We start from the raw sequence: 20541 nt of genomic DNA on the forward strand, positions 1-20541 counted from the left end.
ATGGCCAACTCTATCTACTGAGCTATGGTCAGCTTAGTGCGGGAGACACAAGTGAGTTAGAATAAATGTTAGCCTTGGAATTTTTCTCATTTGTTAGCAAGATAACCCCCTGGAGATGGCCATCTAGTTTATTAAGGGTTATCTCACCCAAATATGCAGCTATTTTGGCTGTTTGTTACTCAAACGCTCAAAAAAAGGATGAGAAAACCCACTGAAGAAGAAATAGATCTGGGTTGCATGGCTCCTGATCTTATTTTATCAATACTCCATAAGCGCAGAACCAAGGCTCCAGCGTCTATCTCAGCTTACGCGGATATTTTCTGGCTCAGCAGTGGGAAACAGCTCCTGTAGTAGTGCGAGCTGGATAAAGCTCCATGGATTTCCCATAGGCCAATAGACAGCTGTCTCTAACAATGAGCCCCAGTAAATGGACCAGTGACATTTGCCATGTGGTCGATATGCTGCACTGCTGGTTATTGAGCCCACTGTACGCTCTGTGTACGAGTCAGCCCTGGCAGAGGGACACGTTTAGCGGTTAGTCTTTTGGTCTGGGACCACCGGACCCAGATACTGTGTCCAGTCTTCACCAGTCAATACTCTGTCAAATGTGGTATTTTTAGGGTTGAGACAATGAAGCGACCAAAGCAAGATAAAATTCTCATATCCACGTGCAGAGAATTAAAGAATAAAGCTTGGGCCTTGGCCTGATTTCCCACAATGCTTCATATCAGCCGGTGGGCAGCTGCACTGAACTCCCTGTATACAACCTATTACAGATAGCTCCCTCACAGCTAGATAGTTCAACTCTGTACCTCAAGCATGCTTTAAACCAGGCGGCCCTGGCTAATATTGATGTCTCACAACACTCCACTGGCTCCCGGCCAGGAGAGAGGGGAGTAAAAGATCAGACAACGACTGCAGAAGGAAGACTGGAGTCAGGAGGAAGAGGAGGAGAGAGTTTTTTGGTAAATAAATAGAAAGAAAGGGAGTATTTGTGGGGGTGTGGGAGCTGAGATCCCAGTGTAGCATGGGTGCTGCCAAGTCGCCTTCTCGTGGGAGCAGTGTGCCCTGGGAGACGCATACCAAGTTAGAAGGACTTATCGGCTGTTTAATATAAATGAGAGGTTTAATGAGGTTGAGAGCGCAGGACTTTATCGGAACAGCATGTTGATAAGAGCAAGGAGTGAGGAGGGAAAGACGTAGTGTGGGAGAAATAGGGGGGACTGGGTCAACACAATTACAATTAGAGCCACGGCCACTGCCAGCCTTATAATAAAAAGCATGTCCCTGGATGATTCAGACTCAATAAGGTTCAAATTGTCGAAATGAAGATTTATTTTACTCACTGCTCTCTCTTTTACTCAGCCCCTGTCTGACTTTTTTAATCTCTGTCTGATCTGGAGGAGAGTTGTCAGGGCTGAAACGAAGTAAGATGGAAGGTTTGAGGTACGAAAATGCATGGACAGGGAGAAACAGGGAGCGAGCAGCTGAAACTAAATGATATGAAAACTTTGTATAGGATGTGTCAAGAGAAATTTATCTGAGAAAGACAACTATGTCACTGCCTTTCTTTATCTCTGTGAGCCTAACAGGCTTATTCTAAAACTATTCATTGGCTTTTATAGCAAATAGACTTTAGAATCTAGTTAACACAGAGGCAAAATGGCAGCAATTTAATCTTTGTGTATCCAGTATTAATTAAGTCTGCGTCTGTGCATGCTAATGCTTCAGTGTTTACTGACTTCTGCAGGTTTGATTGCATTGTCTGACTTTACCGCACAGCAATTTCTGTGATATTTTCATGTAAAACCTGCACTCTGCTGTCAACTAGCATTTAGCTTTGAGGTTGCAATCCAACATTTTGGTCTTTTCTGAGAAAAAAATGAGACAAGAGAAGATGCATTTGCTACTCCTGCAGAAGAGGCAGCAGTTTAATAGAGAAAAGAAATAGAGTGCCGCAGTAATGAGTCCTAAAACCTTTAAAAAAATAACTAGTTCCCATCCCACGGTCTCAAATTCAATGGAATCTTTGAATCACTTTTCAGTCAGATAAGGTTTACGGAAATTGTGCAATGTTGATAGACTGTCCACATGTCTGTAATCATTAATCTTGCAAAAACAATCTGTAAAAGTTGTGTCTGGTCTGAGAATAGGATGAACCAATCAGAATAATTCGAGAACAGGGCATGCCGCTGTGGGTTGGGTTTAGTTGTACTGCATGCTGGTAAACAATGGTGACTGGCAGAGCTACTAGATACATATAGTATAGCAACAGCTTTTATTGGAATTTGAATATGTCTTAATCAGAAGAGCAAAGAACAGCACTGAAAGCTTTTCTTGGCGGACAAGATGTCTTTTCCCTCCTCCTGCCCAGCCCTGGCATTAGTTTGCATCAGTTGCAGCTACAGAAGAGATTAGCTTGGATGTAGTTATGGTAGCAGGTTTAATGGCTTTTCTTGGATTACAATGCGTCTTCAGCATGAATTTGTATCACCAACTGGCTCCCCTATAACCTTGCAAAGTAGATGGATACGCCCATTTCCATGTTATTCACTGGCAAATCCACCTTGCAAAGCTCCCATCTGAACAGTTAGGGCCCGGTTAGAAAGTGAGAGGAAGCAGAGTCATGACGTACGCAAGCAGCAACAAGAGGCCGGTGCAATAATGGTGGAAGAGATTAGAGTGGATGCTGCTAAAGTGCCAGTTTTATCAGAACTTGATGACATCTCTTTGTTAAAAGACAAATAACAAAGAACAGCATTGAGTTGTTTTCTTTCCAAGAATGACAAAAGTCGTTTACTGACATGTCTACAGTCGCCATGTTTTGGATTATGCAGTTCCCTATGGAGTTTACACCTGATAGGGGCGCAGCTCGGTAGCGGCTACATCAAGTGTTTTGTTGCTCTGATTGGCCCGTAAAGATGTGACGGACAGAATGTTCATCCAATCACCCTCCGAGTTTTTTTGTTTTTTCCCAAAGGCTCTGCCCTTTACCAAACGCTGTGTATGAGTGGTTTACCAGATGGATATGTGAAACAAATCCATCGTGTATGCCAGGTTTGCTCTCCTATTGATTGACAAAGATAGCTACTAGGGGCGTAAATCCCTTGTTTTATCACAATATGATACAATATTGATTTTTTCAGACAATGATACGATACTCACAGATATTCAAAAATCTACCACCATACATTCTGATTTGATTTGATAAAGGGGCCAATGATCGATATCAGACAGTTTTATGCACAAATTTTGTTCACTTACAGAAAAAGTCGTTCTGGTCATTAAATTACTAAAAGGTTTCTGTCTTTAATATTAAAAAAAAATCTTAAGTAAAAAGAGACCTGCTTCTCACTTCAGCCACATTTTCTAAATTACTTGAAATTGAGGGTCCCTGATTCGCTTTAAATTAAGGACAAAATATGGACATTTGTGTTAAAACCTGTTGACTTGATGTGTTGGCTTCTGATCGGAAAATTCATCGACCATTGATGGATCACTACACCCCTAATGGGTACTGTGCCGAGTTCATTCTCCAGAGCAGTCCATGCCCAGCTCTCATTGGCCTGTAATGCATGTGCCAAACAAAATGTTTATCTAATGATCCTGAGATTTTTTTAAAGGTTCTGTCCTTCCCAAACAGAGACCATGGGCTCTTGCCAAAATAGATGTAGACATCCCATGCCATGGCTATGTGAAACAGTCTATCTGGTGTGTCTGGTGAGGTTTGTGGTGAGCGCAAGCCTTAGAGATGTTTTGTTTCTACAAAAGGAAAAAAAAAAAAAAAAAAAAACATTGTGAAGTGCTCCACTTGTAAAATTTGAAGTCAAGGAAAATCATTCAAATGTGTAAGTGCCACAAAAATCTTTCACCACAGAGCTCAATTTCACCTATAATCCCATAGAAAAACAGGCTTTTGTTAGTAGAATCCATGCACTGCTAACTTCAGGGTTAGCCTATAATAAATAGTCAGTGCAGCCCTCCATAAGCAGTACAATCCATCATCAGTATTGCCTGAAAGGACAAAAAGGAAGTGACAACAACAAACAAAACCATCAACATCATCAACTCCAGAGAAGTGGGTTCGAGCATCACAGTGCTAAAGCCTTACAGCAGCAAAAGAAAGTTGATTAAAGGGATTATTTGTCCAAAAGTGGATGTGTTCCTTTAGGTTTTCCAGCGTCTTTGTTGGGATATTTGCCTCCTTACCGCCACTTCTCATCACCTCATCATGTGTTTAATCTGTCTTAATCTAGTCATTTTCAGAGTGGATTATCCTGTTGACTGAGGGAGAGTGTGGAGCACTGTGACTTACACTGAGCCCAGTCAAGATCATCTGCTGCTCAGCTCCCCCTGGACTCACAAAGCACACCTGCAAGTGTGTTTGTGCTCAAGGTAAAGCTGCTTTTGTCTATGTGTGAATGCAGTGCGGGAGGCTGTAATGCTGTATCCATGCGCATGTGTTGGTGTTTATTCATATCTGTGCAAATGCAGAGTCATGCACGAATAGGCCTTGCTGTGGATCAGCATCTGCCTGACCTTGAGTCCACAGTAAGGGGGAAGAAGCAGTGTTGACAGGGCTGGTCTTAAGCTGTCAACTAAGGATAATAATGCCAAGTCCATTGCCATTTCCTGGCCTTCTATCCCGGTCTCAGCCCGTTGCCGTGGCCTAATCCAGTCAACCTCCACCATAATGCTGTAATTACAGACCATAAGCTGCTGCATCCTGCCCTGGGCACAACTCACCTCTCTGCTGGCTAGATACCCCACTTTCATTAACTTCACACATCCACCTAGAGCCTCGGCTAATGCCACAGTGCCCAAAAGAGGGTGACTGGGTCTTTTAGGAGATCTTAGCAAAACTTCAATTTCAGTGGAAAAAGGAAGATAGTTGAGAATAACTCCCAAAAAAGGGGTTCAACCATTCTGCCACTTATAATCCTAGAGTGAAAGTATTTACGTTTGTTGTCTGGGTGCCTTCAAAATGGTAAAGACTTCACATCTAGGCCTACAGTAGACAGCAAACATGAATTAGCAATATCAGTCAGGTCATCCACCTTTATTTTTTTTCTCTGTTTTTTTCTTAGGAAGTTTGTATTCCTGCTGGGAACCCATCTGGAGTTGACTGTCTGAGTTTCAAGTTACCAAATTTAAGCACTTTGCAATTGAATTATGTACAGCTGAGTAAACATCACATGGATATGTTAATGAGTAAAGGGGATGCTCAAATGTACATGAATTTATGTACAGGTTAATGTCGCTCAAGACTTGAGTTTTCAGACGCTAAAGCCCAGACTTCACCTCAGCAGTCGTCCACTGAGCCTGAGCAGCCCACTCAACCTCCAGATTCAATATATTATTTTCTCAATTGGTCCTATTGAGTTTCCCCTGCTGCTCTTAAATGAGTTAGTCCTCAGAGAGCCGGCTGGGAATGAGGGCCCAGCAGCAGTGGAATTGCATTTCTGCTGCTCTGCGATCTACTTTCCTCAGTTTAGTCATAGTTTTATTGTAAACTGCATATCCCAGAGTGCACCACTCTCTACCCTTACTTTATCCTCTTTTCATGAATCACTGCCATTTGCTATGAAAACAATGGGAGGTGATGTTCTGACATGTCATGATCTAACGGGGCAACAATCCCTCCATATTAAATCGGGTTGGGGGGGTTAGATATCCCTGTACTCTAGCCTCTGATGTAGCTCAGCATTTCAATGTTTTAAGGTCTCTCCCAGCAGTGGTCAGCTCAATACTAATAAAACCATAATTTACTAGGCCGGAGCTCTGATTGATAGCTCTCTCAAGACTTTATCGATCAGTGCTTCTCTCATCCAAGCAACATCTTTTGTTAGGGCCAGCCACTTCCTTCCTCCTTGTCTCTTTGCATAAACGTTCTCTCAGTGACTAACAGCGATGCTTTAAGAATGGATTATAAACAGAGCCATTGGCATGCTGAGGAGATGACTCTGCTCCTTTATAAACAGACTGTGTGGTTACATCTACTCTCTTCAGAGAGTTAAATAAGCTTCTGTTTCTGCAAGGTCCTATGATGCAATGATGTGAACCTGAGCACAGGGAATAAGGTCTATACGGCTTTGATCTTTCTCCTGTACCCCCCGCTGCTTCTCATCAATAATAAAACCTTGCTTCAGCTCACCCATTACCTGACCATGTTCCCTAAGTGTTAAATATAAAAGAGACTGGTTATCATTTCAAAGCAAAGATGAGCCAGAGACATGGTTTTCAAAGGACTTTTTTTTTTTACTGTATCTTTGCCTTACTTTTAAGTAAATGGTAAATTTCTGATTATTCAAACTGTTAGATTAAATATTGACTCACGTTATCATGTAGGCAAACCAATTTGGGACTATTTTTCATGCTTCCCAGTTGTATTATGCATCATGTAAGCCTGTTAAATTCCCTCAATTCAAGGCACTGTAAACCCTAACCACTTACAGTGAATTTAAAATCTGCAGGTAAAGAAAATCAAACAGGTGAATTATTTACAAAGTCTAATCTAAAATCTCTTCTCTTTTCATCCAAGAAAAGATGCTAATGCTGGCCAGATTTCATGTCTTTCAACCAGCAGATCCAGTTTGAGAATGAATGGAATAATCAAAATCATTATGGAAGAACAAGGCAATGGCTACACATGGGGTTTAGTTTTACTGCAAGCTGGTAAATAATGGCAACAGGTGAATTGAATAGCATCAACATAGCTACAGTGACAGTTTTATTAGAACTGGAAATTATCTATTCAATAAAAGACTAGGGGCCCACTCAAACTGGGCAAACTGTTCTCGTACTGTACTAAAGCCATTTGATCCCCTTTCCCAGTCTTCCTTTTGGCCTGCACACACACTGCTCAATGCATCCAGGCATGAGCATGAATACGTCACACACCAACATCACATTCACTGATGATTAGGGAGTTAACGGTATCAAAATCTCACAGTACAGTTTTCACCTCGGTGACAAGTCCACATTATGGCATTATTTGGGGTATTAAAAAAAAAAAAAAAAAAAAATCCTCAGAACAACAAAACAACAAATGAAGACTTAGAAAAAAATGACATCAGCATTTCTTAAATAACAATTGCACTTTAAATATTGTTGTCACTCGTCTCTCCCTCGCTGCTCCATGCATCCACCAGTTTTGTGCTGTAGAATCAAGCAAGCGAGTGGAGCTCAAAGCATAGTGGGTACGCAAGGGCTGGTCGGAATTGTAGTTCCCACGTCTATTAGCTGTGCTCAGCCAAAAAAAACTACACTTTCTGCCCTGTAGATGTACCATTTAAACCATCATGTACGGGACAGGATTTAGAAGTTTCTGTTGCCGCAGTACCGCAAATTATTGATACCGTTACACCCCTACTGATGATGAAGTTATAAATGTTGATGACGGAATAGATGCTGAGTTGGCGGGCTGTACCATTCCAAATTTAATGCTACTGCCAGAGGGACTTATACACAAAGACATTCCTTTTCAACCAAAAGAGGTAATCACTGATACAAATGGAAGATTTGTCATTGTTTCAGGTGTGTTGTTTGCCAGCCCTATAACCTTGGTTAACGTTTACGCCCCAAACTTTGATGGCCACGCCTTCTTTAACAGGCTATTCTCCACTAAACCCAGTGGTAATAATAACAACCTGATTATAGTGGGTGACTTCAACTGTGTACTCAATACTACACTAGACAGATCATTACACAAGCCTTATTCCCTCACAAAATCTGCAAAGGTTGTGATAACTTTATAGCGGCCGTCTCAAAGTCTAAAGGTCTTCTTAAAGTCAAAAACAAAAAGGAGGGAAACAATTTATCAGACTTAAAAGAAAGGAAACTCTGAATTTCCCTATCATCCTCTCTGGCTTCCCATGAAAATCTCAGCAGTGTCATAAATGTCTGTATCATTTGCCGTCCTTTTGCTGCAGAGTAGCACAGCCCACTGCATATTTCTATAATTGCAGTACTATGTTAGAAGCTTAAGGAAATGAGAAAACGCAAAACCAGAAACACGTTTCTCAGGTGACTAAATGCATTGGACCACTCTGCAGCGGTTTCTTCAACCACATGGTATTTACATAATTGCAGTTGCTGGACTAGAAAGTCTTTCAAGTGGTCAAAAGAGGGAGAATGTTTTACATAAAAGCTTTAAATTTATGTCTCCAGGCGGTCATGTCAGAAAGCTCTGCTGAGACAAGCACATAAAGAAAGTGAAAGTCAGAAATATTTGAAGTGAGGGACTGGAATGATAGCACTGCTGTCCTTGGGCATAAGCTCCGACTCTCAGTTATCAAAAGAGAACACTATGGTGGAGCACCAGAATGTGTAAAAATAGTACTCTGTGAAATTCAGCTGTAGATTTGTGGAATATGCAAAGTTCCTCCATAACATGGTGAGGAAAGATGAAAAAGGTTCGCAGAGGTAGGCTTGGGGATTTTCTGCGCTCTGATTAATGCAGAGCTTCATTGGCAGGTTGCAGTAGCACTGTCAAGAAGGACAACAACAAAACCACAAGACAGCCAGTCTGTCAAAAGTAGTCGATGTCTGCCGGAGAGCTCCGTCATAAATAACATCACGAATGCACAGAGAGGCGTACACGTACGTCGTGTGATGAATTTCAAATCGGAGAAATGAGACCCAGCCACAAGCATGCTTATCATCAGTCTGTCTGCGTCGGGAAGCTGGTGTGATAAATACCTTTGTAATGTCATGAACTGCCACGGCTGCTGCAACAGACTGAAACATCCAGCTTGGAGTGAAAGTTCATACACGGGATAAGAGGGAGAAGTGATGGAGGGATGCACGCTTTATAAGTTCAGATAATAAAATCCATCTCATTGTTTTGGCGTTATCTCAACACATTAGCTGCTATTTTATTTTTCTGATAATCCGCCTTGTATTGAAATGAGTTCTGATGATGTCTCATGATAAGCACACGTCTTTGTTCGGCTCATATCTCTGACGATACGAGGGCAGCAGATGAAAGCAGAATCTAAGGGGCTAAGATCACATTCAAATGAATTAACTCGGTCTATTTGTGAGTGAGAGAGGGACTGATTAACCTTTTGTGTTGCAGTAAATCCAGCTCAACTTTCACCGTCGACTTTACACAGTTATATAAATGGGTCTTTTATGTTCAATTTCCAAACAGTGTATTCAATGGAAAATTGCTTTTGCAACTTTTACCCTCCTTCTAATGGAGGGGTGTCAAAACTACAGCCTGAGGCCAACTGTAGCCTTCGGTTCATTTTAAATTGCCCAAAAGCAAATTCAAAAACAAGATGAAATATGGCCTGCATCAAAAAATGAAACATTTGCTTAACTGCATTGTACATATTATTTTTGGCACTTGGCTGTGTTGTAGTGTTTGTCTGTAGGATTCTGAGTAACCACAAGATTCTTACAGAAACTACACTACAACACTTTAGCAACAAAACTAAAAATGATAACTTGATTTACAACACCCTGATGAATAAAGACAGAAGGATTACAGATGGCTACAGATGAGGACAAAATTATTAGCCCCACTATGAAAATTCCAGTATTTCCCAACTATTTCCCAAATGCTGCTGCACACAGGAACAACATAATTTCTCCAAAACCAAAAAAACAAGGAGGGTAAAAATGATTAGCCCCCTTTAGAACTGAACTTTCTTTTAAGCCATAACACAAACCACTGTTGTGCAATGATGTGCTTTAACCTTGTTATGTTCAAAGCTTGTGCATGAACCTAGGCATTACTGGAACAGCTCTGTCCTGGTTTCAGTCCTACCTCTCAGACAGGAAACAGTTTGTCACCATCTGCAACTCCCGCTCTCCCCCAACCCCTGTAAACCAAGGCGTGCGCCAATGCTCTGTCCTTGAACCTCGTCTTTTCATCATTTACATGGGTCACATCATCCGCAGACATTGGGTCAGCTTCCATTCCTATGCCGATGACACACAACTCTATCTAAAACTCTGCTGCCAGGGCTCTCACCAGCACTAGGCCCTGGCAGCACATCACCCCTACCCTCATCCACCTCCACTGGCTCCCAGTTAGATTCTGAATCAAATACAAAATCCTCCTCCCTTCATGCTCTTGCCCCTCAGTACCTCTCTGACCTTCCTTCATCCACATTCCCCCAACCTGGAGCCTCTTGTCCTCAGACACTGGCCTTCTCACTGTCTTCTCATTGGCCTCCCCACCACCAAACTTGGCACCTAGAAAGACAGAGCGTTCAGGACTACAGCCCTCTGGAACACCCTCCCTGAAAACATCTGCAATGCTCAATCCATCATTTAAAAAAACTCCTCAAGCACCACCTGTTCACCACAGCTTACAGTCCCTCCTAAACCTGCACCCCCTGCATACACTCAACTTAGTTTTTGTCTTTTGGGTTGTGTTTTGTCTTCTACTTTTCTGTAGAGCGACCTTGGGTCTCAAGAAAGGCGTTATATAAGTCCAAGCTATTATGACACAAGGAATGAAACTTCAGTAAGGTCATGGCATAAACAAAGTAATCAATTTGGACTTGAGAAAGAGAATTGTTGATGCTCAAAAAGCAAGAGAATGATATACAAAATTACCCCAGCATTTCCAAGTGTCAAGAACTGGAATGAGAAAAGTCAGGAAGAAATTCAAAGAAAGACAAACAGTACAGAACAAGTCTGACAGAGGTAGGAGGAGAAATATTTCAAAGACCCTGGAAAGAAAACTGTTGAGAGTTGTGTCTGATTACATCAGAACAACTGCTAAGACACTAGTGAAGAACTTAGCCAAGTTGGAAATCATAGTCTGTAAGGATGGGAATCAAGAACTGGTTTCAGTTGAGAACCAGTTCCGATTGGTTCATTACATCAACATCACTTACATTTAACTTGAGAATTCTCTGATATAACAATGCTTTACTTCCATGTGCCTAAAAAACACAGTCTAGCAAGAGGCATTCAGTGCGAACAAAGTTGAAGAAGTAAACATTGCGGACAGTCACAAAAACAGCTAAAGTTGTTGAAAGTGTGGCTTCATTTCTCAGAAAATGATGTGAACAGCATGATGTGCAATGTCTGTTGAACAGTGATTTCATGCAAGGCATGCATCTTTTGCACAGTAACTGTTAATTTTAACAAGATTTCAATCAAAATAGTTTATTATTGCCAGTATCTGAAATGTGCTTGCCATTGACTCTCATTGAAGCTGGTGTACATTTTGTTCAGTGTTCAGAGTTGTTAACACTGTAACCCTACATAATCCACTTCTTCCAAAAAGAAAATTCACAGGGAGGAATGGATAACGAATCGAATCAATAAGCAGAATTGAAAGTGGCATCAACTCAATAAAATCTTATCAATTCCCATCTCGAGTAGTGTCAAAGACGACAGTAGAACCCTGCACATGAATTTCGAGGTTGCAGACTAAAAAACTCTACTTCTGCAGAAGAGATACTGTCAAGCCAGACTGAAGTATTCTACAGACAACCTGGAGAAAGATTATTCGTAATGGATGCATGTCCTTTGATCAGATGAGACTAAACTAGAGCTCTTTGATCATAGAGATGTTGCTTATGTTTGGAGAACAAATTGAGAGGCGTATAACCCCAAAAACACTGTCCGTACAGTGAAACACAGTGGTGGGAGTATTATGCTGTGCCGACCTTTCAGTACATCTGAAACTGAGAATCTTGTAAAGGTGGAAGGAATCATGAAGAAAGATGGATATGTGAAGATTTTGAAAGAAAAACCTCAAGCAGTCAGCAGCAACTGGGTCTGGGTTGTCACTTTGTCTTCCAACATGACATAAAAAGTATGCAGAAATTCCTTTAAATATTCCAGTTTTTTTCAGTGAACCCTTGTCATAATGCCTAAACATTCTAATAAAAAATCCCTCCAAAATGCCATGTAAATTCCAGAAAAATTTCAAGCAAATAACCAAAATGAACCAAATTCTCCAAATTTTCAAATACATTCCCCTGAAGTCCTTTAACTGACACCCCCTCCAAACACTCCCAAACAACCACACAAATTCCCTGAAATTTATATTAAAAAATCTTGAAAATCGGCCAATTCTCTCTTTTCAAGTAAATTACATAAACTTTAATGGATGGTCCAGCCAAATCTTTCAAAAATTCTAATGGCAGAAATTATTGCTACTTTGCAGAGGGCCCAAATGTTATGCATACAGTATGACTGACCAACTTGCCAGCTAAATATGAAATGTTGAGGAAAAATAATAGTATGCATCATTTGTTTGCTTTCATAGACTTGCTCTAAAACAGAATCTTTCCCAATGAAGGCTTTAGATTATCATCATGTCAACTATGTTAACCTTGTCAAAGCTGTGTTGTCTTCAATAAATTTGATTTATTTTTTTATTTTTTTTTCTGTCAAATAATAAACAGCTTTCTAGTGCACAGCAGACTGGAGTAGATTCTGAAATAAGCACCTCTTTAAAACAAGTACTAAATACATTATATGAAAATTGTTTGAAATGAGAAATTAATTTGGAATGGAATCATGACCCCCAAGAACTGAAATCAAATTTAATTAGACAAGATATGGAAAGATTCACACCCCTGCCAATACCAAGCCAGAGTAACTCACAGCTAGAAGTTGAAAGCAAATCTCCCAAACATTTATCTCAAAAATACTGGAACTGGTTCAGAGGACTTTGAGTTTCCAGCAAGGATCGGCCCCTGCCCTAAAAACGTGAAAGATTGAGAACATCCATAAAGTGTGGCAAAAATAAATTGAATTGAAATGACTTTTCATAAATTTAATTGCTTAAACACATGTGAGGATATATTAATAGAACTCAGATATAGAGGGAAAAATTATAGAGTCTCTGAAGTAGAGATGCAATTACAACGCTTCAAACAAATTGGCAGTGACCAATCATATCGCTCGACTATCTGGGGCAGAGTGGTAGTTTTTCAAACAGAGGCTATCTGTGGAAGCAGAACAGAGGAGGAATTAATTGTTCTGCTGCAGAGTGTGTGGACAGAGGGCATGTGTGTTAGCGAGCATCATTTTTAGTATCTGTACCACACATATTGAAAATGTTCCTAATTACACTTTTTTGGCTACCTGTTTTTTTATGTGTGATTGAATAACAAATGCATTACTGGGTAATAGAATTTAGCATTGCATTTGCATCCCCAGCTCTTTTTTAGTCTTGCTTCTTTTGTTCTACAGAATTTGACTGATTACTCTCCTGGACCAGAGGGTCATCACATTTTCTACAGTGCATATTCTTTAAGCCCCCATTCTTATGTGTTCTTGCCCTTCCCAGTAAAGATGTAAGCAAATAAAGCAAGAAGAGGAGAAGAGAACAAGTGAGTTGAGGCAACAGGGATTTATTAAAATGGCAAATCACTGCTTTAGAACATTATTAATGTGATGCTATTATGATGTATCAGTGAATGAAAGGTTATAAGGAAAATTCATTTTTATGCAGCTAAAATATTTATACATCAGTGTAAACCAGTGACTGCTTATATACAGGCTAGCAGGGAAAAGCCTTCTCCAGCTGCATTTCCATTGCAGTTTTTCACAAAATAAAAGCTATATTTCTTAAATTTATTACAATTGAGTACAACTGTGCTTTGAATGTGTTTCCATTGAAGGGAGTTTCGGGCATGAGCCTCGTTATTCTCATAAAAGAAAAAACCTCAAAGACTGCTGCACACAGCTTTGTGTACAACTTCAGCTATGTTTAAGTTTTTCTTTCCTCTTTTTATCCATTGTCAACCAAAGTCTTATTTCATTACAAAGCAAAGGCCACTCAGTTTTTCTTTAATGCTATTATACATAGGCCAGGAACTCCACCTCAGACAGGGATTTAATCACAGCCAACAGCAGCACAAACTAACAAGTTGAATCACTTTTGCCAGGCTCTGTCAGGCTCATGGTAAACCCAAGTCTTGTTCAAAGCCAACAGGCTTCTCGGAGACTTTGGGTAATATGTGAAGGTGCATTTGCACATCTGAAAAGTCAGACTGTTTGTCTAAGTTCACAATTCCAAAAGAATTGACTTCCAGTTATAAAAACCCCAAACCAAACTGGCCTAAAGTACCAAAAAAAAAATCACACTTCTTCCCTCGAATAGAGTAAATTGTACTTTAGCCCAGGAGACCAAGAAATGATGAAATCAATGTAATTTTCATGGAGTAGGGTGGCCTGGATACACTGCAGTCCCCCTCTGATGCATGAGGCCGGGCCACTCGGCTCCTCTCCCCTGCAGACAGTGATGGATCTGATTCATTTCAATGGTGGCCTCCAGTGCTCACTTCCATTCGGCTGGGTGACAGTGGCAAACTGGCGCTGCCTCCCCACATATCTGCCTGGCCAACACAGCAGAGGCAGGGGGTGGTGGGGGAGGTGGATGTAGCTGCCGGGAGCTTGTGTCGACATTTAACTTCTGCGTTTATATTTTTCGTTTGTAACTGACCTTAAAATTTTTCATTTACAACCATTTCTCTCTACTATGGGTATATTTAAATTCCCCCCGAGTGACTTTATGGCACATTTTCAAAGCACTAAGCCTCCTGACAACACTGCATCTTCAGTAGCGGATGATTGCTTCTAATGGGAGTTTAATGGATGGAATATAAAACGTGCTCCTCTTTCTATTTTATGTCTCACACTCGCTATACATCTTTCTTTGCAATATCATAAAACTGGCGCCCAAATAAATGTCAGGTTGTATTAATATTTCTAAAATTAAAATTAAAAATACCATCCCTGATTCATGAACCAGAGAAAACGTGTTACGGAAAAGATGTATTTTTTCCTGTTCTAAAAATGTGTTTGTCTGTGACCTTAACTGTCTGCTCCATGTCGGTCTGTCTACCTGTCTGCCTGCTGGTGAAGGATTAGAGAGGACAGGAGAGTGACTGGACCGAAGTGATAGAACTCACTGAACCTTGAGGCTGGTCTTCCCCCGCAGGGACATCTGTCCTCCCCCTGCACTGAGAGGGAGGGCCACAAGGTAAAAAGAAAATCCTGTGGACCAAAACCAGCCCTGTGTTTAAAAATGCATGGTGCTGCATTTGTTAAGGTTGGCCTTCGTTTATATGGTAATAGATCCATCAATTTTAATGGTAATACGATGAAGACACGGTACAGAGTGGGTTTCTTTTGTTAAAAGTATAAGAAAATGTAGTGTGACTTTTATTTCTCCACCCAGAAGTTACAACAGAAACAGTTACTTCTTCTCTTTATTATGGTAAGTCAAAGAAAGTAGCAGTATGAGGTAATCAAAGGGTGGAGTTGCATTGCATTGAAGATTTCAGTCACACTGAACTAAACTTGAAGGAAAAGGAAAGTTGAAGGAACACTGAATTGTCAGCGTATATCACAAAGTTAGTAGAACTTAAGGTAATCAGTCTGTGTCCATAGAAGAGCAAGTGACTGCTCCTCAGGGGACCGCTCTGTGAAACTCCTGAAGTTTGCAGACAACACCACCGTCAACGGTTTCATCTGCACAGAGTCTGAATACAGGTGGGAGGTAGAACAGCGGACCCTTTGGTGTGGTCAGGACTACCTGGAGCTGAACCCACTCAAGACTGTGAAGATGACAGCGGACTTCAGGGGTAGCCTGAAGTCCGGGGGAAGGAGAGTTCAAGACCAAGTTTGCTATGTCAAACTTAGTGCCTGGTGCCATCAGAACCCCTAATGCATGAACCAACATAGTCATCCTTTGTTTATTCAGAGACATCTTTAGGCACGTTTATCATTATGGGGGGCATTTTAAACAGTTTAAAGCCACTCATCCATTCTGTGGTCTGCCTGACAGTAAATTTTGTTTGCAATGATGCTTTTAGACAAATTGAGCAAATGATGGACAAAATAAAGTAATTTGTAGTTTTGAGTTTGATTCACCAAAAAGAACTTGATGGACCGAGATGGAAGTTAAGCAAAAACAGTTTTCAAAATTCACTAATGCATCTATGAGTAATGCGTTTTCTATTAGTCTATTATTCTATTAGCTTTCAGGAGTCAGCAGTGCATTCTTGAGTGATGTGAAATTAAACTGAAGACATTATGAGCAAGTCAACAGTAGTCATTACTTGTTAAGTTAAACAGCAACAATAAGGGGATGTTATAAAGCCTCCCCACAAAGTGGGGGAACATTTCTCATGAAGGTTCACGCTTATTTTTTTTCTAAAATTTACAAAACTGAATGGCTTTTCAAGTTGCTATATGTGGGAAAATAAAGCTAGTACGTATGTTTCAACATGACCCAAAAAGTAAAAAAAGGAGACTTGAAGATGTCAAAGTGTACAAAGGAAATAAAACCTGACACCTCAACAGGAAGACAAAGAAAACTGCAGGGTCCTGACACAGAGTCATTTGGTGCAGAAATTGTGGAAATTGAAGCTGAGCTTTGAAAGGCCTGGTACTGTTGAGTTAAGCGTTTCAACTCGGCCTTTTAGTGGGATGATTTCTCTTTGAAAAATAAGGTGAGGAGAAGAGAAACTAAGGCTCCATCTCAACTCACCTGTGCTATGCTACTACCAATTAGCCCTGCTTCTACCTTTCACATATTTACATGCATGGGTAGTGGGTTGGAATTCTTGTTGGAGGGGCAGGGCGAAGTGCTATAAGGTCCTCCAAACCAAGTGTTATGGGAAACTCCCAGAAAGCCTTGTGAATCATCTGCAACAGTCTTGTTTGAAAATTTAATGCTGATTCAATGCACTTTGGCCCTTTTGAATTCAAACAAGCACTTTAAAGAAACTGCTCATAGTAGACAAGCCCGGTATTGTTGTGTCTGCTCTGTTAAAGGGAAAAGAGGGCACTTGAAAACAAGGGGTAGAGGTAGGGACGATTTCCACGTTTGATGATGGTGTTAAAGATCCTGTCTTGATGTTAGTAGCCAGACTTGATGCTCTCCAGATATTTCTTGCCTTCCTAGTTTGGACTTTTATATAATCCAACCCAACCAGTACATTTGAATCTGCCATGGTAGGTGGAGCTCTCTCCACCTCTGTGCTTCATCTTTCAGTGTGACTGGGTACTGTTGGTTTTGTTGTCTCTAAGAACCTTGCTCCTATGAATGGTGATGCCAAGGTATGCACAGCCACCACCTTGTTTTACTGTTAGTATGATGGGTTTTTTTTGTTTTTTTTTTATGAAATGTGCTAGTTTTATGACAGATGTAAAGGGACAAAAACCTTCCAAAGAGTTCAGCTTTTGTCTCAGCAGTCCACAGAATATTTCTCAAAAGTCTTGGGGATCATCAAGATGGTTTTGGCAAACTGAGACAAGAGTTTTGGTTCTTTTTGGTCATCAGTGGTTTTGACCTTGAAACCCACCTATGGATGCCTTTATGGTCTGTCTCTTTCTTATTGTTGAATCATGAACATTGGGTGAGTCACATCAGAAATGCAGGTTATAAGATTTTGTTCTGGGTTATTTTATGACTCCTGGATGAGTTGTGGATGCTCTCTTGGAGTAATTTTGGTTCCTGTGAAGGTTCACCCCTGTTCCAAGTTCTATCCATTTGAGGATCATGGCTCTCACCATGGTTTGCTGGAGTCCCAAAGCCTTAGAAATGGCTTTATAACCCTTGAATATCTTTATATTGCGCCATGATGTGTTGCTTTTTAAAATCTTTTAGCTTACTTCACTTCATCAGACAGAATCTATTGAAGTGATTTCTTGATTCAACAGATCTGGCAGTAATCAGGTCTGGGTGTGGCTAGTGAAATTGAGCTCATCTTTAAAAAGAAGAGGTGGTTAATAACAGATAATTCATGATTTAACAAGAATGGAATGGCTTTTTCACATAGGGCCATGGTGGAGGTTTTCAGAGGATAATGTATGGCACACTGTCTCTATCCTATGAGCATGCAACCTAAAGAGTTGCAGAACCTTACATCAATCCCATGTTCTACTTTCTTAACCATATGGTATCACTAGAAGTGAGAAAAGAGGTGGAAAATTTAGTTAAAAAGAAGAAAAACAAGTGCACTGGGCAACAGGAGGTTGATGTGTGTGGAGAGGAGAGAAAAGGACAGAAAAAAAAGGCTTGAAGGTTGAGGGCCTGCAAGGAGGGTGAAGGGCAGTGTGGGGGACGGGGCTCAGCGTGGTACTCCAAACTGACACACAGCCACGGGACACAGGCTCCAATTAGAGTCAGAGCAACACTAATCAAACCTGATCTACAAGCTCTGGCTGCAGGGCGAGTGAACGTGTTTCAGACTGTGTGGATGAATTCATACATGATTCTACAAAACTGAAGCACACTCTCACTGTGCTGGGCATTTTACATTCAGTAAAATTATGGCTGCAGTCATGTTACCTTTGAATGTGATGAAATAAAGTCTCTCCTTAAGACTGCAGTGAAATTCCCCAGTTTCAGTAATCCTGGCTGTTGCTTTAAGACAAATATCCACCTAGCTGCAATACATTTTCCTTTATCTTCCTATCCTACAGTGTTCTTCCACAGGCCTGTCAATCATAAGTCAGTGAAGTGATATCATATCAAGGCCCACTGTGGGCACAGAAAAATATATTGAGAATGGGGGAGGGGATGTGAGACGATATCACCTATCTCACGAAGGAAATGGGACCATTTGAAGATTTGCATAGTGGTGCGGCTGCTTCATAAATGTCCTTTTTTAAGCTATCTCAAAGCAACAAAAACCTATGTGTGATAGATTAGGGCCAGGAGAGCCTCTCTCATTTATCATTCAATGCAGTTGAAATGTAGTCATCCCTCTTCTTCAGTGAATATGTCATCCTCTTGTGTATAGACAGGATTTGAATTAAAGCATGCATTTGTTTAAGCAGCATTTATGACCCTGTATGCATGCACACAGGGGGGTTGTGAAAAGCACAGTCCATCTTGGAGTTATGGTGGCTCATGATGAGAATGCTAATAACAACATTTGATTAAAGGAATAAACAAAGGCAATTAAATCTGACTCCTTATGAGGCTAATTAGTCCCCTGCACATCACTGCAACTTCTCCCTGACAGTACGGCTTACCTCGTTGTTTTTAGACACCCGCCGGGCAATGATAAGCTGAATCATCCCTCGCTTGTTGCCCTCTACAGACATGGATTTTCGCAGTGTTTCCATGGCGTCCTGGTTTGTCATCCCATGCAAAGACTCCCCGTTGACTGCGATAAGCTGGTCGTTGACTCGTAGTCGTCCATCCTGGAGACGAATGCCATCGGGGTAAGATTAAAAATCACTCATTAAATATTTTCAGACTGCTGTTATCATCTGGGTTTGGACACAAATAGTTTTTTATGCTGCAGGTGCTCCTGGGCATGATTTCATGAATTGTATGTACTTTTAATCCTCAAAAAACATCATTATCTTGTTCCGCTTTACATTTTCTCTGCAATGACTACTCTAAGATACTGGTGTGAGACATTGGAGGACTATTATTCCAACAGTGATGATATTTAGGATCAAATAAAAGTATCAGTTCAAGGTTGCAACATCTTAAAAGAGCAGCTTTAGCATGGCAGGCAATGGCAAAGATGCAACTTAAACAAAATGATCATCTAATGAACAAGACTTTGTACATACATTGCCTTTAAAAAAAACATCATCTCCTTGGAGGTTTTACTCTTTTATTGATTTAATCAATCAATCATGGTCGATATAATGTGCCTACTTTGACAAAGATCTCAAAAAATCTCTCTAATGTCAGGCTAAATTTAGGCAGCCACTTATTAGACCTTACATATTTTTACTTGCTTGACATTACTTTGTAGAAATCTGTTTTCACTATGACATTAGAGAGGATTTTTTACATTCTACCTGTGGTAAAACAAGATCAAGCAGATTAAATCATTTGAGGCAAAAGTCAAAGAAGTAACTTGCCTTGCTAGCAGCTCCTCCATTGATGATAGATTTCACAAAGATGCCCAGGTCGGCGTGGTTCTCCTTGGAGCGGTTCCCCTTGACGCTGACGCCCAGGCCGGCTGAGCCTGAGTCATTCAGAGGGATCTCAAAGGTCATAAACTCCTGTGTACCGTCAGGAGTCAACACCAAGTCATCCTCCTCTGGCTGCTGTGGAAAATAAGAAAAGAAAAAGTTCCCTTTTATTTTTTGTGAAGAGTGTACTTTGGGGAGAGGGAAAAATGAATGTGCATCATCCTCAAAGCTCTAGCCCTGTTGGTTTGCTACTAACACATATTTCCCAAGCTAACAGCAATTTAACTCTGAAAATGACTCCACATGTTTACTATGAATGACTGTACTCTAAACCAAAGTTGGCAAACTGTTGCCAAACCCATTCATACTGTAATTTTTACTTTACAAAGCTATCCTGAAGTAACTATCTTTAACTTTGGTAGAAAGACTGAAAAACAAAGACCAAAGCAAAGATAACAGAGACTAGCAGAACAAAAAAAAAAAAAAAAAAAAAAATGAAAGAACTGGGACGGTGAATGACAAGTAAATGGAGAGCAAGCGGGAGACAAGATAAGAGGGGGAAAGATGAGTGGAGCAGGAGAAGAAAGGGAATGGATGGCAAGGATGTCACACGTCACACCGCTGTCATTGCCAATTGGCCGTACTGTCTAGCCGAGCGCTGCT

At 40.7% G+C, this 20541-nt stretch overlaps 1 protein-coding gene across 1 annotated transcript in view; it reads right to left on the bottom strand.

Annotated features, from left to right (window-relative positions):
* The window catches only part of LOC121527569 (partitioning defective 3 homolog), a 604468-nt gene that overhangs the window by 241368 nt on the left and 342559 nt on the right, over nucleotides 1-20541 (bottom strand). The window contains exons 13-14 of the mRNA XM_041814583.1: nucleotides 19825-20013; nucleotides 18976-19146 (exon numbers count right to left, since the gene is read on the bottom strand). Of these exons, the coding sequence (XP_041670517.1) occupies nucleotides 18976-19146; nucleotides 19825-20013 (360 nt within the window). The remainder of the gene's footprint in view (nucleotides 1-18975; nucleotides 19147-19824; nucleotides 20014-20541) is intronic.

This window comes from Cheilinus undulatus, linkage group 19 (assembly GCF_018320785.1).
Source record: "Cheilinus undulatus linkage group 19, ASM1832078v1, whole genome shotgun sequence".
NCBI classification, from domain to species: Eukaryota; Metazoa; Chordata; class Actinopteri; order Labriformes; family Labridae; genus Cheilinus; species Cheilinus undulatus.